The sequence below is a fragment of the Esox lucius genome, chromosome 4 (assembly GCF_011004845.1).
Source record: "Esox lucius isolate fEsoLuc1 chromosome 4, fEsoLuc1.pri, whole genome shotgun sequence".
NCBI classification, from domain to species: domain Eukaryota; kingdom Metazoa; phylum Chordata; class Actinopteri; order Esociformes; family Esocidae; genus Esox; species Esox lucius.
In genome coordinates, this window is record NC_047572.1 from 23445482 (window position 1) to 23467040 (window position 21559).

The 21559-nt window shown below is 45.4% G+C and overlaps 1 protein-coding gene across 2 annotated transcripts in view; it reads left to right on the forward strand.

Moving 5' to 3' along the window:
• Positions 1-21559, forward strand: part of LOC105025226 (protein diaphanous homolog 1) — a 103196-nt gene that overhangs the window by 18759 nt on the left and 62878 nt on the right. The window contains exons 2-9 of one of the 2 annotated variants that reach the window (XM_013133555.4): positions 15482-15508; positions 16409-16573; positions 16779-16880; positions 16978-17186; positions 18293-18496; positions 18594-18810; positions 18946-19064; positions 19903-20019. In XM_013133555.4, coding sequence (XP_012989009.4) covers positions 15482-15508; positions 16409-16573; positions 16779-16880; positions 16978-17186; positions 18293-18496; positions 18594-18810; positions 18946-19064; positions 19903-20019 — 1160 coding nt within the window. The remainder of the gene's footprint in view (positions 1-15481; positions 15509-16408; positions 16574-16778; positions 16881-16977; positions 17187-18292; positions 18497-18593; positions 18811-18945; positions 19065-19902; positions 20020-21559) is intronic. The other variant, XM_013133587.4, reaches the window with a different exon arrangement.

Below are 21559 nucleotides of genomic sequence, written 5' to 3' on the forward strand. Positions count from 1 at the left end.
TAAAGGCCCGTCTGAAGTTTGCCAATGAACATCTGAATGATTCAGAGGAGAACTGGGTGAAAGTGTTGTGGTCAGATGAGACCAAAATCGAGCTCTTTGGCATCAACTCAACTCACCGTGTTTGGAGGAGGAGGAATGCTGTCTATGACCCCAAGAACACCATCCCCATCGTCAAACATGGATGTGGAAACATGCTTTGGGTTTTTTTTTCTGCTAAGGGGATAGGACAACTTCGCTTAATCAAAGAGACGATGGACTGGGCCATGTACCGTCAAATCTTGGGTGAGAACCTCCTTCCCTCAGCCAGGGCGTTGAAAATGGGTCGTGGATGGGTATTCCAGCATGACCATGACCCAAAACACAAGGCCAAGGCAACAAATAGTGTCTCAAGAAGAAGCACATTAATGTCCTGGGGTGGCCTAACCAGTTTCCAGACCTTAATCCCATAGAAAATCTGTGGAGGGAGCTGAAGGTTCGAGTTGCCAAACGTCAGCCTTGAAACCTTAATGATTGAAGAAGATCTGCAAAGTGGAGTGGGACAAAATCCCTCCTGAGATGTGTGCAAACCTGTTGGCCGACTACAAGAAACGTCTGACCTCTGTGATTGCCCACAATGGTTTTGCTACTGTACAAAGTCATGTTTTGCAGAGGGGTCAAATACTTATTTCACTCATTAAAATGCAAATACATTTATAAGATTTTGATATGCGTTTTTCAGGATTATTTTTGTTCTGTCTCTCACTGTTCAAATAAACCTACCATTAAAATTATAGACTGATAATTTCTTTGTCAGTGGGAAAACATACAACATCAGCAAGGGATCAACATTTTTTCCCTCAATGTACATTGCACTTTTAAATGTGTTTGAGATGTTAAGTGTATACACTTCAATCTAACAGAACATTGCAGTTATGTCATCTTTTATATATCTTTTATACTGCTGGGCGATAATTCTATTCTACTTTTTCACTGTTTTTCAAACAAAGTCTGTGACCATGTTATCCAGATTTACTTTACTTTTGATTTGCCACTTTATGTTCAAAGCTTGAGTTCATTAAATAGATATCCTCCATTGTTGTTCCTGTGTGTTTCGCGTTGGAGGTGGCGTCACTGCAGTTTTCCTGTGATGTCACTATGGGCGGGTACAAGGTACTGTCTGCAGTGGAAAACGAACCCAGGAGAGGCGTGTAGAGCCGAGGCGAGCTGGTACTAAGCGGTGGAAAAGCTCCCAAAGCGAGTGGAGTTGAGCTGGTACCAGTGGAAAAGCACCATAAGGTGCAGTTAAAAATGTGGGTCTCATCTGTGATACTGAGTGATATTCCTTATTACTTGTTACTTGGAATGCATTTATTCTTTGAGACAAAATGGTAATGTACTGTTCTTTGGGTTTTATTGTGTGAGTGGCAGATTTATATACTTTCTGGTGACGCAAAATAAGTTGCTGATGTTTTGGTGTTTTCTGTCTGCAGTGGCCTTTATTATAAAACAGCTTACATTTTGTTGCCTAGAGCACAATATCGACGTTTAGACCGAGAGGATTATCTTGAAGCCACGTTTGTCATCACACACACCTTAAACCTTTAGGGCTGCATAGTTTTTGTATCTTCATTTTTTGTCAAAGTATTGAAATAAAAAACTAAACTGTCATGCCTGTGTCAAAAAAGTACTGTCATGCAGCTGTTCTCCAAAAAGCACTGAATCCTGCAACCGGGTCCTGAAATGAAACACCTGTCATCCCAGGGAAGACCGCTGACCGGGCAGAACTAAAGACTAATATCAGCTAGACCTGCTGTACAGTGACAGGAAGAACAACATTGACACTTATCGCCTATTGCCACTTAGTCTCCTCCTGTTTTGTTTTTTTGCTAGGCATCGTGGCATGCGCTAGTCGGCTGTACCTGTGCTTAAACTGCACTATTTCTCTGACTAATTAAGTCACAGCCCTGTCTCATCGTAACACCTCCTGACAGATTCCAGTTAGCCTCACAGGCACATGCGTGAGAGACTCCACAGCCCAATTCCCTGTTGACAGTGCCTCACAAATCCCCCCTCAAATCTAAACTGTGGTGGCCAGCTTATTACAAAAAAGCACCATAGTGTGCCACATGGGATCTTTTCTGCTGCTTATCTAATGGCTGTGTACCCGGTCCGCCGATCCAGAATACAGCCAGGGCGTCTTGCGCTCACAAGTCTGACGTGCTGATTCATTCTGACAGCATGTGGGATAAATGTTACTGAGCCACCAATCTATCGCTCACTCCTGGTAACCTCACCGCAGCTCAGACTGGGAACTAGGGCTGTAGCTACTTCCAGAACCATGGTTCAGAAAGGATTGGGTTTTGGGGCTGTGGTTCAGTTTCGGTACAGTGAGGACAGTGAATGCAAAGGGCCAAACAGCTATTTCTCTACAACTTTGTTTTGATACAAAAGAGACTGTGCTGTTGTGTCTCTGTGTTTCTCTCTTACTCCAGTAGTAGGAATACTGCAATTTATGTTGGCATAAATGTGTCAACATGTTTGAAGTGTTGGTACCTGAGACTGGTCTCGTTGAGTTGTGGCGTCACACGCTGTTTTATCGCTGTTTTTTTTGCTGATGCTGTTGCACTCTATAGTGAAGCCAAAATGTTCCTTTTATTAGATCTTTCAATATTGACAGAGGATCTTGTAGTTCTGTTTTACTGTCGCCACTAGCCACTGTATAGAACTAAGAGGATAGGTGGATGTACACAAATAGGGTTGGAATTTTGATTAGAAAATGTTCCTAGTTAGACAACAGCAGTGCCCCTCTTAAGAACCACCTACATGTCCTTCTCCATCAACAAGCCCATTCAGTGTTCCACCTTAACATAGAGCCTACATACAGGCCGCCCCTTTAGGTTCCTGTTATGTGGATGTCTCCGATAGGTCAAAAGGTCTTGTTGCACAGAAACGCTTCCACCTCTACTGCATTCAGTGTTCATCCTCTACTGCATTCAGTTACTATGCTGTAGGGCTCCAACTAACTCTATTTTACTAACCTTATGAATCGGTCGGTTGCTTCGTTTATCTATCAGTTTTTCAGATAAATTCACATTTCAGCATTAAGTCCAGAGTTTTTTTTTAGCTAACATTTTAATTGTTTTTCCTCATCTTACAGAATGCTCTATTCAAAACAACTTGAAATAGTAGTTATGTTTATTGTTTTGGAATTCATTTATAACAGCGTGCTTAAGAAGCCTGTGGTATTGGGACTAGCAAGTATAAATAGGTAATGGTAAAACATCAATTAAAGTAGCCTGCTATTAAATTCTCAGTGAAGTACGCAGACAACATCGTTATAAAAAAAAATTATTGACTGGGGATGTATTTTCCAAAAATTTGCAGAGAAATGTAGAACTCTTGACAAGCAGACAGACAGACAGACAGGCAGGAAGACAGACAGCAGTACACACATGGTGTCCTTTCTATTGTTGTTCTATTTTCTGTTTCACCATTAGAGGCAACCAGCTCTCCACGGATCGAGCAGTCATGCAGAAAAACACCCCACTTGGACACACTCAGAGTAACATTTAGGATACACTCTCACTGAACAGACACACAGAGCGGTCAGGCGTAAAGGAGCTGGCCAAGCTACTGTGAACCAGGGACACAATCTCATGCAAGATGAAAATGGCCTACTAAAGGACTTCCTTTCTACACAGTTTGTTTTTCTATACTTGTGTGGTCCATAAAAATGTTACTTATTTTCCCTTATCCTAACCCCTTCCTTATCTGTTGTAGGGGACTGAATTGTTAGGTTTTGCTATAATTGTGGGTACTGTATAGTAAAACCGGGATTATACACACAGACTCAGTGACAGTTGATGTTGTGGGCGGAAAGGAATATCATGAATCTGTCACAGCTCTCTGTCTCTAAGCTGTCAGTCACAGACCTAACTCAGAGAACTGCTTACTCTGGTGTGTGTGTGTGTGTGTGTGTGTGTGTGTGTGTGTGTGTGTGTGTGTGTGTGTGTGTGTGTGTGTGTGTGTGTGTGTGTGTGTGTGTGTGTGTGTGTGTGTGTGTGTGTGTGTGTGTGTGTGTGTGTGTGTGTGTGTGTGTGTGTGTGTGTGTGTGTGTGTGTGTGTGTGTGTGTGTGTGTGTGTGTGTGTGTGTGTGTGTGTGTGTGTGTGTGTGTGTGCGCTGTAAAAAGTTTTTTGAGTGACTGGCTGCTGTTCTTACTGTGTGTATATTAATGTCAATTAATTTACAAGGACCGGTTAATTGTTATTGCTAGAGAAAGTGAGCTGATGCTAATGACAGTGCTTAGAATAATGTGTGGGAAGGCTCCTTGGAGACATTTTAGGTTGTTTTCAGAAAATATGTAGTGGCAGAGAGGGCAGAGGTGGCAGAACGAAGAATGTGGGTAGAGATCTAGGGTTTGAGTATTGACCTGCTGCACCCCAGACAGGCTGCATGCAGGGATCAACATTAACGGTGGCCTGCTTGCCAAGTAAGACCTAATGTTGGGCCTGTACACAAAGACATGGGTCTTTTTGACCAATAATACTGGATAGCTCATCTGTTTTGACCAGTCATAGTTCATGTGCATTCTTGAGCGGGACCCAAGCAAACACCCAAACAAGCGAATACGATAATTTTTTTGTGTGTGGACAGAACACTTTCTGTGGATCGAAAACACTAATGGCAAGAGAGACATACTACTGTATCTGTCATACGTTCCCGACAAAATCTGATAAGGCGGGGTCATTTGTAAAAGGAATTCCCGAAAACATGCTCTTAAGTCCCTGCGACATGTGGCGTGTTTTGCGGCCAAACGGGCTGCTGGCATCCTTGCGGCTGCACCAATGAATGTCTACTTACTCAGAAAGAATGAGGTGGCGTGTAGCCACTGGTGGCTGGGAAATCCCCACAGCCACCGTGAGGCGGGGGGCCCCTACACCCCAAGGGCCCCGCCCTGCATAACAAAATATAATTTTAGGCTTCCCGTAGCTACAGAAGGTTGTAGCTAGCGAAGTATTCGTCTATTCTGAACAAATCCTCTTTTACCACTGGCTGTTTTAACAGCTAATTAGCTATCCATGAATGACATTGAGTATCTATCAATATCATCATGATCTTCTTCGGCTTATCCAGGGCCGGGTCGCGGGGGCAGCAGTCTAAGCAGAGATGCCCAGACTTCCCTCTCCTTAGACACTTCCTCTAGCTCTTCCAGGGGGACACCGAGGCGTTTCCAGGCCAGCCGGGACACAGTCCCTCCAGCATGTCCTAGGTGTTCCCCGGGGTCTCCTCCCGGTGGGACGGGCCCGGAACACTTTCCCGGGGAGGCGTTCAGGAGGCGTCCGGAACAGATGCCCAAGCCACCTCAGCTGACCCCTCTCGATGTGGAGGAGCAGCGGCTGTACTCTGAGCTCCTCCCGGGTGTCTGAGCTTCTCACCCTATCTCTAAGGGATCGCCCAGCCACCCTGCGGAGAAAGCTCATTTCGGCTGCCTGTATCCGGGATCTTGTCCTTTCGGTCATGGCCCAAAGTTCATGACCATAGGTGAGAGTAGGAACGTAGATTGACCGGTAAATCTTCACCACGACAGACCGATACATCGACCGCATTACTGCAGAAGCTGCACCGATCCGTCTGTCAATCTCCCATTCCATCCTTCCCTCACTCGTGAACAAGACCCCTAGATACTTAAACTCCTCCACTTGAGGCAAGAACTCTCCACCAATCTGAAGTGGGCAAGCCACCCTTTTCCGATTGAGGACCATGGCCTCGGATTTGGAGGTACTGATTTTCATCCCAACCGCTTCACACTCGGCTGCAAACCGTCCCAGTGCATGCTGAAGGTCCTGGTTTGAAGGGGCCAACACCCCGGCAACAAAGGGCAGCCCTGCCGGAGTCCAACATGCACAGGGAACAAGTCTGACTTACTGCCGGCAATGCGGACCAAGCTCCTGCTTCGGTCGTACAGGGACCTGACAGCCCTTAGCAAAGGACCCAGGACCCCATACTCCCGAAGCACCCTCCACAGGATGCCGCGAGGGGCACAGTCGAATGCCTTCTCCAAATCCACAAAACATGTGGATTGGTTGGGCAAACTCCCATGAACCCTCCATCACCCTGTAGAGGGTATAGAGCTGGTCCAGTGTTCCACGGCCCGGACGAAAACCACACTGTTCCTCCTGAATCCGAGGTTCTACTATTGGCCGTATACTCTTCTCCAGTACCCTGGCATAGACTTTCCTGGGGAGGCTGAGAAGTGTGATCCCCCTGTAGTTGGAACGCACCCTCCGGTCCCCCTTCTTAAAAAGAGGGACCACCACCCCGGTCTGCCATCCCAGAGGCACTGTCCCCGACCGCCACGCGATGCTGCAGAGGCATGTCGACCAAGACAGCCCCACAACATCCAGAGACTTGAGGTACTCAGGGCGGATCTTATCCACCCCCGGTGCCTTGCCCCCGAGGAGTTTCTTGACTACCTCAGTGACTTCATCCTGGGTGATGGACGAGTCCACCTCTGAGCCCTCAGCCTCTGCTTCCTCAATGGAAGACGTGACGGCGGGATTGAGGAGATCCTTGAAGTACTCCTTCCACCGCCTGATGACATCCCCAGTTGAGGTCAACAGTGCAGAGCTGTGGGGCTATAAGCAAACCCACACCAGCCCGCCGCCTCTCACCATGGGCAACTCCAGAGTGGTGAAGAGTCCATCCTCTCTCAAGGAGTCCGGTTCCAGAGCCCAAGCCGTGCGTAGAGGTGATCCCGACTATCTCTAGTCGGAACCTCTCAACCTCACGCACGATCTCAGGCTCCTTACCCGCAAGCGAGGTGACGTTCCACGTCCCCAGAACTAGTTTCCGTGTCCAGGGATCGGGTTGTCGAGGCCCCCGCCTTCGACTGCCTCCTGATCCTCTACGCACAGACCCCTTATGGTCCCTCCTTCGGGCTGAGCCCGGTCGGACCCCGTGGGGAAAGGCCCGGCCACCAGGCGCTCGCATACGAGCCCCAACCCCGGGCCTGGCTCCAGGGTGGGGCCCCGGCTGCGCCATACCGGGCAACGTCACGGTCCTCAAAATGGTATCTGGTGACAATATATTTATAACAGATTTTGTGAAAAGACGAGAGAATCATGTAGGCAGCGAAGTGTTCGTGTATCCTGAACAAATCCTAATTTCAGTCTTCCTATTACGTAGCTAAATAAAGTAGGGCTGCAGCTATCGATTCTTTTTGTAATCGATTAATCTAGCACTTTATCGATCGATTAATCGAGTAATCGGATACATTTTTTGTTTGTTTTTGAAGAACCAAAACAAATAATACATAACAAAAATGACGTGGGTGTAAAATGATCAAGCATTAGGCTTTTATTTCTCAACAGAGGTATTTATTTCCAACTCCAAAAGTTTGGCTCAAAAAGTTAAGTGCCAAGTTGGCATTGCCAACAATTATATAACAATATACAGTTAAGTGAACTTACTGTAACATGCATAACATGTATTGTAAAACTAATATGAATACAAACTTAATAAAAAAAGGATTTAACCTTCTGCAAATTTAGTTAAGTTAACCTGAGAACAAAATGAATGAACAGGTACACAATGTATAACATGTATTTATAAAAAAATTTTATGTTGTTTTATGTTTTATAAGTTATAAGCTCTCTCTTTATTTATGTGTGAATTTCTCCTTTAAGATGTTATAATCTAACCACTAGGTGGAGCTCTTAGCATATTTCTGTATTCTGGTAGTGTACCGCTAAAGAAGAGAAGAGCTGTAACGTGACCCAGCGCTGATCAGTTTGAACGTGAAAGTTACGTTTACTACTTAAAAACGTAATCAAAGCTAAACATCTAGTCAAACTGCATCACGGCATCGCTACAAATACAGTATGGGGATTAAAATCAGCGAACATCAATAGGCTTACCTTGTTTCAGCAATGCTTGTTGGAACAGCATGGAGTGGATGTCTTCTGTTTAGATGCTGGATCATAGAAGATGTGCTGTTGTGGTAAGCCAGATCTATTTTGCAGTAGAGACACTGCACCGTGTTCTCTTCTTTATTTAGTGTGTAATGATCCCACACTTAAGACAATTTCTGCCGTTTATTTACAATTTTTTTCTCCGCCATCGCGCCAACTAAATTTAAAACAGATAACACGCACTATGGTGTGATTCCTGAACAGCTCCGCGTCCCATGTGAATAAACGTTCCGTGTAAAACAATCATTCAAATCCCTGCGCCGCGCAAATAGTGCTCGTCATAGGAATTTAACGAGGCTTCGAGGCAGAGTTTTTGCCTCGAGGAATTTTTGTAATCGAGTAACTCGAGTAACTCAAGGAATCGTTTCAGCCCTAAAATAAAGTTATAGCCAGTAAAGTTTTTGTCTGCCCTGAACCTCAGGGATTGTTTGTTGACTGCTACAGGATTCGAACTCGGGACCTGTTGTTCCATAGCCTGCGTCTCTAACCACTATTTTATTTAACAAGTGGTAGTCAGTCAGTCAGGGACGGACGGACTCAGTAAGAGACATTCACACTTCTAGGCTACCTCTGCTTAAGCGGTCCGGCAAAAATAATAAAAAAAGCAAAAATCTGTGAGGGCGAGAACTCTGCTTGTTAAGAGCCCCTGAGTTTCGACTGGCAGTTAAATTCAGCCCATGAATTAGGCCACAACAGATCTTCCTCCCTTCCAGTTGAAAAGGGGCTAACTCGTCTCAAAATCCCTGAATCTGGCAACAGTGGCCTTTGCCTATCTTACATGCATTATACCGCTTTCAAAATGTTTAATCATTACGGTTTGGTACATGACAGTAGACATCAGTAAGAAAAATATGGAAGGGGTGCTCAAAAGCCCAGCATCTCCACAGACGAAACACTGCCACCGCTGGTAGCTAGCAGCAGCACGTCTTCACCAGCAACTGGCCTTCCCAACGTGACATTAGTGTTAATTTCGTCTACTAAAATAGTGACAAATATTTGTTAAATACCAATTTTTCAGTTGCAGTTGACGAGACGATAACTGACTAAACAGTAACCGAAAAACGAAATGAAGAATACTTTTCATTTTGGTTGACAAAAACGAGACTAGATGAAATTATCTTTGTGACAGTAGTCAAATATAACTACCATAGTTGGATAGGAGGATTTTGGAAAGAGAGGTTCGCTGTGTTATTTTTCATGATGTGCTTTCAGATTTTAGTCCAATGGTTGTTTTCTTTTCCCTGCTAGTTTCTTAGTGTTTTGTAGTGGCGTTTCTTCGAAGTGTGAATTGTTTGTTCCAGTTTTTTCCCTCACCTTTTGTTTGTCTCCCATTGAGTGAGTGTGTGTTTAAAGGAAGGCCTAAGAGCTTGTCAGAGATAAAGAGCCCTATGTAAACATGCTTAATAATCTCAGGCCTAAGCACCTCCCTGGCTTAATGTAAAACCACCCCCTCAGTTGAATGCTTCCTCATTCAACTTGTGCCAGTTGAATGAGGAATATTCAGTGGGCAGCCATAACCATTTTTGAGAAAGCCTTTTCAGAATTTTGATAAAATTAGCTTTATGGATTTTGGGCTATTTTAAATTCATCCACTAAGCCTTTGTTCAGTCAGGTTGCGTGTGTGTGTGACCCTAGGTTTCCCTTTGCGTGAATCTTAGTGTTACTGAGTCAGGTTTCCGTAGGTCAGTATGACTTCCTGCTCTAGCTGTTATCAGGAAGTGTTGTGTCACCCTAACATGGGTGTGTTGCCTGCCTGATACCCCCACCCTGTGACATCATCAATACACAGCAGAGCACAGCGGCCACCATGGAGCCATGGCAACTCTTTAAGCACTTCTATAAACAGTAACTATGTTTGGGTTGCAGTTCACTATCTCTTTATCTCATGCTCTCTATCTCTCAATCCATCTGTCTTTCTTTCCCCCTCTCTCATTAAAGGACTTTGTTTTTAAGCACTCCCTGGAGGAAGGCCTTGTTGAAATGTTGGGTGTATGTTCTGGCTCTGAATTAAAAGCATGTGAGTTAGGTTAGTTCTATTAAAATTACATTAATGTTGACTCGTTCTGTACTCATATTTGTGGCTCACATTTTAATTGGGGAAAACCCTACCTCAAAGTTGTTTCATTCACCAACAATTGAAACATACTAATTTCCTTATGAAGTGTGATACACCTGAAGAGGGGGCCAATCAGCCTGCTGGAGGATGACGAGGTGCCTATCAGCAATCTACTTTTAATGACCAGTATACACCCATGTCATTGTGTTATTGGGCTGAACCCACGCCGTTGACAATACCAAGACGCTACTTCTGACATAGGTTGTCACGAGTGTTTGGTTGGGAAACAATTTAATTGGTATTATCTGTATTTTTCTGGTTGTAATCATATTTCACACTGGGCAGTTCCTTTTAATTGCGGTCCTGTGGATCTGTGGGAATGCTTGTGCCGAAAGGATCTTTTCAGACACATTGTTACAGAGCACTTTTTTGCTTGTTTGTGTGCGTTTGTGCACTTCTTTTAAAGTGAAGGTCTGCGGATGAATGCCGCCTGTTTCTCGGTCACTCTCGCCTCGTTCTGTTAGACTACCGAGCCCCAGGAGGGTGCCCTGAGTGTTCAGGGTCTGGGCGGGTCTCTGTTGAGGGAACCGCACATTATTATTATTTTCTAGCTCATATTCTCTCTGTTTCTGAGACACAGTCTGTTTCCTGTGTGATTACCCAGAGTTCCTTGTGGCGGTTTTTCTAACACTGATGTTTCCGGTACTGTGGGTCACACCATCATAGCGTCTGCTCCTTTTAGAATGAATTCACACACGCATGCTTGTGTGTTTTGGTCTTATGCCAGTGTAAGCCGAAACTGTACTATTCATGGGTTGCACCTTCTGTCACAATGTAATGTTGTGAACTTTCGTTTCTGGGGCCGATGAACAACTCCGCATTCTACTCAATGCTTCCTCAGTGGGAGCTGATGAACATTTGGTCTGAATTACATTACTAAGGCTTGAAAACACAATTACGAAATGTATTGTAGAAGCAGTATAAAGTTAACTAGCAAGTGTTGGGGGGAGTCCACAGAGTTTTTAGCGAGCTAACATAGGCAACGCTATTTATTTCTGACTGTCTTTGCTAACTAATTACAACATTGCCATCGGTGCATTTGATAATATAATGGCAATGTTGTTATCTACTTAATACAATACATGTTTAGCAATGTTTTTGTATTTCCAAACCTCTATAGTGCAATTTAGACAAAACTGTAATTAGACCCTGTTCAAAGACATTAGCCCTCGTTCAACTTCTGGTCATCAATATGACTGAGGTGTCTATAGAATGTTAGTGACCATGGCAACAGCACAATGTGCAATCCATGATAGAGAGTAGAGACAATTGGAACAGTGTTCACTGCAGGAGGCAAAGGCCAATTAGGTCATTCTACGCTACTATATAGAGCAAGCGTGTTTCAGTTTGAAGCAGCAGGTACCACCAAAACAAGCCAAGAGAGGGTTTTGAGCTTGAATCTAGGGAGTTGTGCTCACAGCAGCTTGACCAGCCCTTAAGTGTCCTTCTTCCAGGAACCTTGTCATCGGCTGCAGAAAGTAGCCAAAGATAATAACCTACCCAAAGTCAAATAATATCAGCAGGCTACTTGTCATTTCCTTCATGCACTTCAGTCATGCTCCATAATTAGGCCAGGTAAAAATGAAGCCCTGGAGACACATTTTTGCCAAATGAGGTGCGCCTTTTTGGGGGTACAAAGCTAGAAAACTTGACTACTTTTAAAAATGTCCCTGCAAATGACCAGGCATTATTTCACTCTACTGTTTGTCATCTCCCTATAATAATGGACGGTTGTACGTGGCTGAGTGGATTTTTTTAAGCATTACGCGTGATGTCCACTAAATCTCTTTGGACATACAGTTGATTGTGCAGCCACTTTAATTAGCCTGAACAACACAGTGACTTTGTGAGAGCAGGTGTACATTATGTTCTGTTGAAGGACAGCACTAACTATGGTGTCTCAGTCCTCTGCCACCCTACCCGTGGTGGCATCTCTGAGCTTGGCCAAGATCACTGATGGAAGTCAGCAGGGACATTTCTGGTTCATTTTGACCAGCGTTGCTCCTCACTGTTTGTGTGTACAGTGCATTTGTTTTTCAGTACATGTATGTCATTTGTGGTTATGCCTCACATAGCAATCATAGGTTGTACGTTACGTCACCATGCTGTTTTGAACCTTCCTTTTTTGGCTGTTCCTCAATGGGAGCTGATGATTTGGTCTAAAGTGCATTACTGAAGGAGGCTTGACAACACCAAACAGTGGGGAACTGTGTTCTACAGAGGTATATGTTTGGATTGCTATTGCCCTTTCATTTGACTTGTGCAAACAATTATGCGGATAAATGAATGGTCATGTTATATGTTTGGCTAGGCCTCACATACAACCTCACGTACAACCCCATTAATTTTGTTGCATCTTCTTTCTTACATAATACAACAATGTAACATTTAATTAGCAAGGGCAATTTTTTGAGTGATGATTACACCATGCCCTCAGCAATGTACTGGTACTGTAAGACTGTAGAGGAATGGTTCGTGTGTTATACGACCAAAGAGGAATGGTTTGTGTGTTATATGACACAGTAGAGGAATGGTTTGTGTGTTATATGACACAGTAGAGGAATGGTTTGTGTATTGTATGACACATGGTAGAGGAATGGTTTGTGTTATATGACACGGTAGAGGAATGGTTTGTGTGTTATATGACACATGGTAGAGGAATGGTTTGTGTGTTATATGACACATGGTAGAGGAATGGTTTGTGTGTTATATGACACATGGTAGAGGAGTGGTTTGTGTGTTATATGACACATGGTAGAGGAATGGTTTGTGTGTTGTAACAGATGGTAGAGGAATGGTTTGTGTGTTATATGACACATGGTAGAGGATTGGTTTGTGTGTTATATGACACATGGTAGAGGATTGGTTTGTGTTTTATATGACACGGTAGAGGAATGGTTTGTGTGTTATACGACCAAAGAGGAATGGTTTGTGTGTTATATGACACAGTAGAGGAATGGTTTGTGTGTTATATGACACAGTAGAGGAATGGTTAGTGTGTTATATGACACGTGGTAGAGGAATGGTTTGTGTGTTATATGACACGTGGTAGAGGAATGGTTTGTGTGTTATATGACACGTGGTAGAGGAATGGTTTGTGTGTTATATGACACGTGGTAGAGGAATGGTTTGTGTGTTGTAACACATGGTAGAGGAATGGTTTGTGTGTTCTACGACACAGTAGAGGAATGTTTTGTGTGTTATAAGGGAAGTTGTGTTACTCCCACTCCATTTATGTGAAATGTATGAGCCACAAAGTCCTTATATGAAATACCAGACATGGAGATAATGGTATGGAACACTCCTTCAAAAAGGTCATTTGATAATCTCAGCTCAGTGTCCTAGAAACAGAAGAAAACAGACAATAAACAACTAAGACTGATTTATATTCAGTCCCGTTGCAGATCTTGGTATATTAGATCTATGTCTGTTGGTAGTATTTTTTGACTGAGACCCACCTGAATGTGCTATCCACTTGTACTCAAGAGAGAAAGTTGCCAGGAGGAAACGTGAGATTAAAGTTGTGAGAAAGTCATCAAAAAAAGAATAATGAAATATATTTCAACACACTGTCTCTCCCAGGCCCTGATCCAATCAGGCAAGTGATTCAGGAGAGACTGGGAGATAGTTCCTCTCTCGCTTGCTATGACGAAAGGTAGTGAGTGGGGGAGTTGGAGGGAGGGGGTTGACTAGGTGGAAAGGAGGAGAGGAGGGGACTGGGACTAGGGCGAGGGCGAGTGAGGGGGAGCCTTGGAGGATAGGTGGTGGGAAAGTGTGGGAGGAGAGTGGGGGCTGGGTGGAGAGGGTGAGAGACTAGGTGGAAAGAGGGAGCGACGGAGAGGAGCGTGGAGGAGGATGAGGAACTGGGAGGCTGACGAGGGGGAGAGAGGAGAGACAAGGCGGAAATATGTGAGAAATGGTTGCTGAGAAAACTGTGGGCGGTGATGGACTCCTGTGAACAATAAAGTGTATATATATATATTTATATATTAATTTAGAAACAGTGGAGGAAATATTGTCCTTCAGTCATTAATTGAATTGACGGCCCACATCAATCCCCGCAAGGAATTGCAGAAAGTCTTATAACACAAACAGGATTTATTGTGATCAATATTTATTATGCTATTTTAACTAACTCATGACTGCAGGTTGCAGACTCCTGGGCGAGGCTAATTGTTTTTCTTGATGGCTAACGACCAATGAGCTCTCAAATTTAATTAGTGTGGAATCAATGAAACAGTCACAGCAGTTCAAACCAATCTGTCTGTCTCCCTGTCTGTCTCCCTGTCTGTCTCCCTGTCTGTCTCCCTGTCTGTTTGAGTGCGTGCGTGTGTTTGTCTGTGTGTGTGTGTTTGTCTGTGTGCGTGAGTGTGTGTGTTTGTCTGTGTGCGTGAGTGTGTGTGTTTGTCTGTGTGCGTGAGTGTGTGTGTGTTTGTCTGTGTGCGTGAGTGTGTGTGTTTGTCTGTGTGTCTGTGCATGTGTGTTTGTCTGTGTGTCTATGCGTGTGTGTGTTTGTCTGTGCGTGTGTGTGTCTTTCTGTCTCTGTGTGTGCGTGTGTGTCTTTCTGTCTGTGCTTGTGTGCTCAAGCCCTCCCTTGCCTGCATACCTTTTGAATAAAGAGAGGAAGCTAATGAACTTGTAAAGGACAGTTGTTGATCAGTGTGCTGTGACCCCCAAGCTGAGTGCTTGATGATTGGCTGTAGATGCTGGAGCGTGGGACAGTCATGTCATGCCTGTTAGTCATCGCCATGTTACTGTATGCCATGTGAGATGCATGTGACTGTGTTTTGCCTGGTTCTCTGCTGTTACGTAAACAAATGGTCTTTTTGTGTAATTGAGTATTTTACTGATTGTTAGGAAGTGGGAGCGATGCTTTGTGTCATTTCTCTATCTCCTTGTCAAACTTTCCCAATAGCTTTTGTGTTAACTTCAGCACCCCCTAATGTTTGAAAGTGCTATTACAAGACGTGCTTCCATCACCTGGACATTCATTAGTGTAGCCTGCCACCTTATGGTAAAAATGTGCATGTGCAATTTAATTGTGATTCTTTGTTGTCGGACTATAACACGATTTCAATTCCTCTGTAGAATGTTTGCGGATCCATGAATTGTATAGAGGGGAATCAGTAAACTAATCTGAATGCATTCTCCAGTTTGATCCTGTGTAGTGTGTATGTGTTTAATGAACTAATCTAATATAATGGGAGTAATCCATTCCCCTCTGTCGTCCTGTGATAATGTTTTAACCAGGAACTCTGTACCGACAATCCCTACCTGATCCTAACTGGTCCTTTCGTCTCTCCCCCACTCCTGCTCTCCTTTTTTCTGCTCCTCTCTCTTTGTGTTGTCATTGTATTGGTTTGATTTCCTCCTCCTCCTCCTGCCACTTTCTGGTCCTCCTCACTATCTATACAGACTCTCAAACGGCTGATTCCCGATGAGGTAGGTTGTGTGTATTCAGATCCCAGTCATCACCTGTCCCTGTTGCCTTTCATCGTGTACCACTGACCACCTCCATCTAAACCCCACTTAACCCCCACCAGTCATGGTTGTTGCACTGACTAACACCCCATCTAATCTCACAGACATTGTGTGTCCAGTGGTCATTCTGAGGGGCAGGACTGGGTCACGGGTTGAGTCCGGGAGGTTGAGGGGTTGGTTCAGCACCGGGACGTGGAGGCGTTCTTACAGGATGTCGGCCATTCAGTGGTTACTATGGTGACTGTACAATCAGCGGGGTTGTGAATAGCAACCTTGTTGTGTGTGTCCGGACTCCTGTGAGAACACAGTCTTATCCCCTACCCTGTGGCAGCACCTCTGTTCCCGGAGAACCAAAACACTTCTGGTTTTTGTTTCCAACTGGTAGTTCTACTCAACTGGTATCCCAGATCAGAATCAATCCCCGGTTAGAAAGAGAGAAGTAAAACCAGAAGTGTTTTGTCCCTACCGCCCTTGAGTTGACCAACCAATAGGGCCGTGCTTCTCACATAGCTGACGTGTCATTGCATCCTATCCTGTGTCTTTATTGTCGTCAAGCCTATCAGTAATCCATTCTATATGCTTCAAACTGGAATGACATGAAGGACGGTCACATTGTCAGAATCCCAGAGTAAGTTGCCTACTTTTTGGTGGAAACTGGGATGTCCACGGTATCCCTCAGTGATCCTGCTTCATCTCATTCTGAAACACGCATGAATCCAGCTCACATCAGCTACAGCTAATGTGATTCGGAGGGGAAACGCCCCCGGGAGGCCCAGCCAATCAGAAGGGTTAAGATTTAACAGGAATATCCCTAATGACCCTGTGACATTTGTCTCACCCCTAACCCTTGACGACCCTCAGTTGGAGCGTTTCACCAGCATGAGGATGAAGAAGGACAAGGAGAAGCCTCACCCGCCCGGCCAGCGACACTCAACCACGGCTGCCATCTACGAGGTGCCTTCCCAGGGGGCCATGCTGCATGACCACTCTGACGAGTACGTCCTGGATCTCTTCGAACAGATGCTGGTAAGGGTCGGGAAGAGAGATGGTTTCAGTGCTCAGGAAAAAGAGAGAGATGTATGCATATTGCAGATATTTTTGTCTTTTTCCTTACTCTCCCTCTATTTAGTTAATTTAATGGGACCTTAGCGTCGTTGGAAACATTTGTTGGAATATATATTATCAGTTGTTCTGTGCTGTGTGGTTGCAATGTATGCTTCTCTCCCTCCAGTTGGATATGAATCTGAATGAGGAGAAGCAGCAGCCACTGAGGGCGAAAGACATTGGCATCAAACGAGAGATGGTGTCCCAGTACCTCCACACGTCTAAAGCTGTGAGTCACCAAGTTAACATTCGAATTATGTTGGAACCATAACAGAGAGAATGTGTTTTCTGTAAAAGATGGTACTATGTGTCTGTGTGTGTTATAGGGTCAGAACCAAAAGGAGAGCTCCAAGTCTGCCATGATGTACATCCAAGAGTTGAGGATGGAGCCCAGAGATGTGCAGCTCCTGGGCTGTCTGGAGTCTCTACGGGTCTCCCTCAACAACAACCCTGTCAGCTGGGTGCAGAACTTTGGAGGCGAGGGGCTGGCTCTGCTGCTCAACATTATGAGAAAAATCCAGGATGAAAAAGACGAGTAAGACATAAACCCTGTGAACCCATAACCCTAGAGACCCTAGATCGAAGTCCCTAAAGTCATGAACCCTCTGACCCCATAAACCTAGTGACCAAAGTCCCAAAAGTCATGAACCCTCTGACCCCATAACCCTAGAGACCTGAGCCCCTATAAGACATGAACCCTCTGACCCCATAACCCTAGAGACCTGAGCCCCTATAAGACATGAACCCTCTGACCCCATCAACATAGTTCCCTTGACCGCTCTGCTCAGGCTGTCTGCTTTCAGCTCTATAGGGAAATCAACTGACTGCTGCTCTTAACATGTTTACTGGTCACATCAGAAAGAGACCCCTCCACCCCTCCGGGCCCTTTTTTGCTTGTGAGTGAGTGGAATGCTGTTAATGGGGTCAGTGTGCTTAGGAAGATGCAATGTTGAGCATTGTCATAATGCCACTTTCATATTGTACAACCGAACCGCACACACCCATGTGTGTACATATGCACTTGACATTTCTGCGTCCCACACAGTGTCAGCCTGTATGATCTCTGTTTGACGCATGCTAAGCAGGTTGACGTGACACACCTGGGCTTAGAGCACAGCACTGAGCCCCAGAACGTAGACACCTGAATGCACTTGTGACTCAAAGGCACACCCCAGTGAGAACTCAGAACAGCACCTTCCCCTTTTGGACCATCGTGGACCCGGGTTCTCCAGTGGTCTAAGACGCTTCCTAAAGCGCACATGTACTGCTGCCGCATGGTTTAGAACCCAGGCCACTCCTGTATTGTTCCCCACCGTGCACCTACCCCAAACTCCTCATGAATATTCAAATTGTTCCTCGATGTGTCAAGAGTATTTTTAGGTTTCATTATTGATAAATTCTTTAAAACAAGCATTTGTGCATTCTGTCAAGTAAATCGATGTCCTTCCTTTATGGCCTGTTATTTTACCATAGTCATCTGTACCATAATTCAAAAGCAGAGTTATGTATACATGTGTTTATTCTGTTAGAAACATTTTGTTTTGGCCTTATCCAGACTGGACCCTTGGCGCAGTGGCCCTTTACCACAACCCCCATTTCAGTAACTTACTTACAGTGACATCTTTCACTCCTGTCGTTTAGGAATATGGGGGTGAAGTGTCAACACGAGATTGTGCGCTGTCTCAAAGCCTTCATGAACAACAAGTATGGTCTGAAGGCCATGCTGACGTCTGTGGAGGGCATCCCTCTCCTGGTCAGAGCCGTCAACCCCAGAGTGCCTCACATGATGGTGGACGTGGTCAAACTGCTCTCGGCCATCTGCATCCTGGAACAACCGGACAACCTGTAAGTGTGTGTACGTGTGTGTTTGTGAGAGTGCAGTTTGTTTGTGAATGTGTGTAACCCTCTTTCTCTCTCTGTGTGTACGTGTGTGTACGTGTAGTCATGAGCGTGTTTTGGAGGCCATCACAGAGGAGGCAGAGAAGCAGGATATTGAGAGGTTTCAGCCTCTCCTGTCTGGTATGAACAAGCCCAACATCGCCCTGAAGAACGGCTGTATGCAGCTCATCAATGCCTTGATCAGTCGAGGAGAGGAGCTGGACTACAGGATCCACATCCGCTCAGAACTCCTGAGGCTGGGCCTCCGAGAGCGTCTGACGGTGAGACACACACTAACTCACTTCCTGATTGTCAGACATTCATAACTTGTCTAACTGTTCAGAACTGGGATGTTGTGTTTGTTTGTAACCTCCCTCCCTTCTCCTCCTCTCTTCCTCACTTGTCTGTTTCTGTAGGAGGTTCGGACCATTGAGAACGAGGAGCTGAGGGTTCAGCTCAGTGTGTTTGATGATCAGGCCGAGGACGACTCTGACGAACTCCAGGCCCGCCTCAACGACATACGCATCGAGATGGAATATCCTTCCGCCTCTAAAAAGGCTTAAATAGCCCCCCTGTGTGGAGAACTGTTTGAGGTTCTGAGCACTGTAACTCAGATCAATTTGAACACTAATCAACTTAAACCCGTATTGATCAGGTCGCTGGTACCAGTGTTTAACAGACTGTTTAACTCTGTCTTTGCCTGTCTCTGTTCCCGTTTCAACGCGTGCCTACTGTTTCTATTGCGACTAGGGAGACTTTGTTGGTACTAGGTTTGGTTGTTTAGCCTGTGAACACGTTTAAATATCCTCTTATTAAATGCAGAGTGAACAGTGTGGATTCAAAGCAGTTCCTATTTCAAGCCACCAGGGGGCCCCTCGACCTCATATTCTACCAGGCATATCACCAGATTATCTGCGGAGGTTTAACTGAGGGCTTCTGTTGGGTTGTGGTCCTTAACTGGGCTGTTGTACTGACGTGACTGAGGAGGTTTGACCTAGGGCTTCTGTTGGGTTGTGGTCCTTAACTGGGCTGTTGTACTGACGTGACTGAGGAGGTTTGACCTAGGGCTTCTGTTGGGTTGTGGTCCTTAACTGGGCTGTTGTACTGACGTGACTGAGGAGGTTTGACCTAGGGCTTCTGTTGGGTTGTGGTCCTTAACTGTGCTGTTGTACTGACGTGACTGAGGAGGTTTGACCTAGGGCTTCTGTTGGGTTGTGGTCCTTAACTGTGCTGTTGTACTGACGTGACTGAGGAGGTTTGACCTAGGGCTTCTGTTGGGTTGTGGTCCTTAACTGTGCTGTTGTACTGACGTGACTGAGGAGGTTTGACCTAGGGCTTCTGTTGGGTTGTGGTCCTTAACTGTGCTCTTGTACTGATGTGACTGAGGTGTTTCAGATCCTGATGAACACAGTCAAAGACTCCAAGGCAGAAGCATATTTCCTGTCTGTGATGCAGCATCTGCTGCTGGTCCGCAACGACTATATGGTCAGGCAAGTCAACACGCGCGCCACACTCTCTCTGTACAGACAGACGGGCAGCCTCAATCCTCACACACACTGTCCTTCATTACGACACACACACACACACACACACACACACTGTCCTTCACTACGACACACAGACACACACACACACATTGTCCTTCACTACGACACACATACACACACACACACATACATTGTCCTTCACTACGACGCAATCCACACACACACTTTCCTTCAATACGACGCAATCCTCACACACACACACACACACTGTCCTTCACTACGACGCAATCCACACACACACACACTTTCCTTCAATACGACACAATCCTCACACACACACACTTTCCTTCAATACGACACAATCCTCACACACACACACTTTCCTTCAATACGACGCAATCCTCACACACACACTGTCCTTCACTACCACGCAATCCACACACACACACACACACTGTCCTTCACTACGACCCAATCCTCACACACACACACTGTCCTTCACTACGACCCAATCCTCACACACACAAACCAGAGGTAGAGAGAGAGTGAGGAGGGGAGAGGGAATGGCAGGGATAGGGGAGAGAGAGAGAGATTGAAAGATAAAGCGGCAAGTCAGAGTTCGATAAAAGAGCACCAATAGATTAGTTGCACAGTTATTACCTTCTCTTATTGTCAGATGTCTTGTAGTTGCCTAACTGATCCAGTTTCCTCAAATCAATAGAGCACACATGTTGAATTGTCACTTATTGTTGCTGGTGCAGTGTTTCTAGAATGGATTCAGACTGCCAGGAAATTGTAGTTGGTGGGGTCTCTCTCTCTCTCTCCCGCCAGTCATGGAGGGTTTATAACACAGTGACAGCCCCCTCACCCCAGGCTGGTCTTTAGCTCTTCAAAAGTGTCCATGACTCTGTCTCTCTCCTTCCTGTCTTTCTGTCACTCATTCCTACCCTCCCCGGGTCTCCATAATAGCCTTGGCTGAATAGGGTGGTCCCCCCCCCCCTCCCGTCCCAATTTCCCCTACAGGTGATACTCCATCACACAATGAAACTGCACCCTAATGGAATCCAGAGGGACTGATGGGGAGGGAGGGACAGAGGGGGAGAGTAGCTGTCTAATGCTAGCGCTAGGGACATGATGTGGGAGACTGAGTGGCGTAGGAGGGCTTACGTAGACATTACAGGGGAGGAAAAGATGGGCTGGGGTAAATTGGGGGCTGTGTGGAGGGAGAGAAAAGGGGCATTTGGAGGAAGAATGGTAGACTGGGAACGACAGTTTTTCCTCATTTACATTGTTCAGTCTAGCCTGAAGTTCCCCGTTAGCGACATGGTAAACAGACATGAACACACGTCGCCCAGGCTGACTATAAGACATGAGACCGGTTACTGGAGACGTCTGCACCTTGACTGACCGGATCGGAGGTCCGTTAAAACCTCTTTCAGGGTCAGTTCATAATGCATTTTCATGCTTAATCAGGAGCTTATCAGTAATTTCAGAACTGCATTTGTCCTACTTTATTATTTTAGACCTTTTTAGAAACGGACAC